Source organism: Nanorana parkeri, unplaced genomic scaffold (genome assembly GCF_000935625.1).
Source record: "Nanorana parkeri isolate BGI_ZX_2015 unplaced genomic scaffold, ASM93562v1 scaffold3509, whole genome shotgun sequence".
Classification (NCBI taxonomy): Eukaryota; Metazoa; Chordata; class Amphibia; order Anura; family Dicroglossidae; genus Nanorana; species Nanorana parkeri.
In genome coordinates, this window is record NW_017309777.1 from 27,240 (window position 1) to 30,508 (window position 3,269).

Here is a 3,269-nt window from a genome sequence, read left to right on the forward strand (position 1 = left end):
ATCCATCAAGTGAGGAGATCCACCTAGGAATGGTGGCATGACAAGTAGGGGCCCCTGCCGGGAAGGTTCAGATGGTATGTACAGATTATCCGCCATGGCTGAACTGCCTGCACCACATCTGAACGGTTCAGGGAAATCTCTCTGGGAGGCTTCGGAACCAAACAAAGGCGGCAGGACAATGTTCTGATGGAGGTGGAAGAACCCATCGTGGGAAGGAGATGGCTGGAGGCCTCAGTATCACTATGATGAAAAGACTCTTCACAGGACGGGGCCGCCAATTCTGATTTCCTGAGCCACCTGCACCCTTAAGGGGTGTCAAACGTCCAGTTCCACCCTGAAGGTTGATGTGCGTTCTGACCGTGTGTCGTCCAACTGAATCCTTGAAGACAACCTGCACACCTCAGGAAGTGGATCGCTATTGGTCCCAGAAAATTGATGAGAAGTCTGGCTGTGTGGCCCCTGTAACTGCATCTATGATCTGCCACGCATGGCCAATGGAGAGCCGGTGCCCTGTGTAAGGTGGCCCAGGCTTGGAACCAGTAGAGCAGCGGTGAAGCATCTCCCTTGTGTGCCTACGCAGAATCCCGAGAGCACCTCCAGGACCAAATTACAGGAACTCCCCCCTCATCTCAAACTACGGCAAAGGGCTCGGCGAGCAAAAAACAGAGGAAGGCTCTAAGTGGAGGGGTCCTACAAGGCCGCCCCTAAAGCTGCGAGTGGGAGGGGTCCTACAAGGCCGCCCCTAAAGCTGCGAGTGGGAGGGGTCCTACAAGGCCGCCCCTAAAGCTGCGAGTGGGAGGGGTCCTACAAGGCCGCCCCTAAGGCTGCGAGTGGGAGGGGTCCTACAAGGCCGCCCCTAAGGCTGCGAGTGGGAGGGGTCCTACAAGGCCGCCCCTAAGGCTGCGAGTGGGAGGGGTCCTACAAGGCCGCCCCTAAGGCTGCGAGTGGGAGGGGTCCTACAAGGCCGCCCCTAAGGCTGCGAGTGGGAGGGGTCCTACAAGGCCGCCCCTAAGGCTGCGAGTGGGAGGGGTCCTACAAGGCCGCCCCTAAGGCTGCGAGTGGGAGGGGTCCTACAAGGCCGCCCCTAAGGCTGCGAGTGGGAGGGGTCCTACAAGGCCGCCCCTAAGGCTGCGAGTGGGAGGGGTCCTACAAGGCCGCCCCTAAGGCTGCGAGTGGGAGGGGTCCTACAAGGCCGCCCCTAAGGCTGCGAGTGGGAGGGGTCCTACAAGGCCGCCCCTAAGGCTGCGAGTGGGAGGGGTCCTACAAGGCCGCCCCTAAGGCTGCGAGTGGGAGGGGTCCTACAAGGCCGCCCCTAAGGCTGCGAGTGGGAGGGGTCCTACAAGGCCGCCCCTAAGGCTGCGAGTGGGAGGGGTCCTACAAGGCCGCCCCTAAGGCTGCGAGTGGGAGGGGTCCTACAAGGCCGCCCCTAAGGCTGCGAGTGGGAGGGGTCCTACAAGGCCGCCCCTAAGGCTGCGAGTGGGAGGGGTCCTACAAGGCCGCCCCTAAGGCTGCGAGTGGGAGGGGTCCTACAAGGCCGCCCCTAAAGCTGCGAGTGGGAGGGGTCCTACAAGGCCGGCCCTCCAGATGGGAGTGGTCCTACAAGGCCGCCCCTAATGCTGCAAGTGGGAGGGTTCATACAAGGCTGGCCCTCCAGCTGGGAGTGGGAGGGTTTATACAAGGCCGGCCCTCCAGATGGGAGTGGGAGGGTTCATACAAGGCCGGCCCTCCAGATGGGAGTGGGAGGGTTCATACAAGGCCGGCCCTCCAGATGGGAGGGGGAGGGTTCATACAAGGCCGGCCCTCCAGATGGGGGTGGGAGGGTTCATACAAGGCCGGCCCTCCAGATGGGAGTGGGAGGGTTCATACAAGGCCGGCCCCCCAGATGGGAGTGGGAGGGTTCATACAAGGCCGGCCCTCCAGATGGGAGTGGGAGGGTTCATACAAGGCCGGCCCTCCAGATGGGAGTGGGAGGGTTCATACAAGGCCGGCCCTCCAGATGGGAGTGGGAGGGTTCATACAAGGCCGGCCCTCCAGATGGGAGTGGGAGGGTTCATACAAGGCCGGCCCTCCAGATGGGAGTGGGAGGGTTCATACAAGGCCGGCCCTCCAGATGGGAGTGGGAGGGTTCATACAAGGCCGGCCCTCCAGATGGGAGTGGGAGGGTTCATACAAGGCCGGCCCTCCAGATGGGAGTGGGAGGGTTCATACAAGGCCGGCCCTCCAGATGGGAGTGGGAGGGTTCATACAAGGCCGGCCCTCCAGATGGGAGTGGGAGGGTTCATACAAGGCCGGCCCTCCAGATGGGAGTGGGAGGGTTCATACAAGGCCGGCCCTCCAGATGGGAGTGGGAGGGTTCATACAAGGCCGGCCCTCCAGATGGGAGTGGGAGGGTTCATACAAGGCCGGCCCTCCAGATGGGAGTGGGAGGGTTCATACAAGGCCGGCCCTCCAGATGGGAGTGGGAGGGTTCATACAAGGCCGGCCCTCCAGATGGGAGTGGGAGGGTTCATACAAGGCCGGCCCTCCAGATGGGAGTGGGAGGGTTCATACAAGGCCGGCCCCCCAGATGGGACCGGGAGGGGGTCCTACAAGGCCGGCCTCCTGTTGTAGACGACAGCGAGTGTATATCCGTCAGTGCTGCAGAGGAACAGTGTGCCAAAAGAGCATCATAGCAAGAGCCCCTCCCCCCCAGCAGGCAGTGTTCCACTTTAATTGTAGGCACACCATCTAGTGTATAGAAACTCACCGGGTCCGAATGCCGTGCCCAATCCTGCCCCGAGTGTCCCAGGTGCGTTCTTATTGCCAAAAAGGCCGGTCCCTGCGGTGCCGGACCCGAATCCTGCAAAGAGAAGAAAATAGTTCTCACAACCTGCCGAGATAAAGGGGGCTTCCGCTGACTTGTAATAAACCTCAGCACGGACCGCTCATGTGTGGTGCACGGGATAAACACGCTCCCCCTATACAACCAAATTCCAGGATACAAATATACCCCGCCCCCAATGGACTTCAACCCAACAAGTGAAATCTATTCTCCCCCCTTACCCCCAAACAGGCCGCCAGTGGCTGTGCCAAAAGCCGGGGCGCTGGTCGTTGCCGTCCCAAAAGCAGCAGGTTTGTTGTTGTTGAACAAGCTCTGGAAAAGAAGAAGAGGATGGTGGAGCCGTCAGCCAGCCAGCTGGACTCCCCCTTGAAGAGGCCACAGACATAACCCCACCCCTAACCACCACCCCCTGCACAGACATAACCCCGCCCCTATACACCCCCTCCAC

General features: G+C 61.1%; 1 protein-coding gene across 1 annotated transcript in view; it reads right to left on the bottom strand.

Annotated features, from left to right (window-relative positions):
• LOC108803224 (nuclear pore complex protein Nup98-Nup96-like) overlaps positions 1-3,269 on the bottom strand; it is a gene marked incomplete at both ends in the record, with an annotated part of 46,228 nt that overhangs the window by 27,175 nt on the left and 15,784 nt on the right. Inside the window, 2 exon segments of the mRNA XM_018575065.1 lie at positions 2,747-2,839; positions 3,043-3,133. Coding sequence (XP_018430567.1) covers positions 2,747-2,839; positions 3,043-3,133 — 184 coding nt within the window.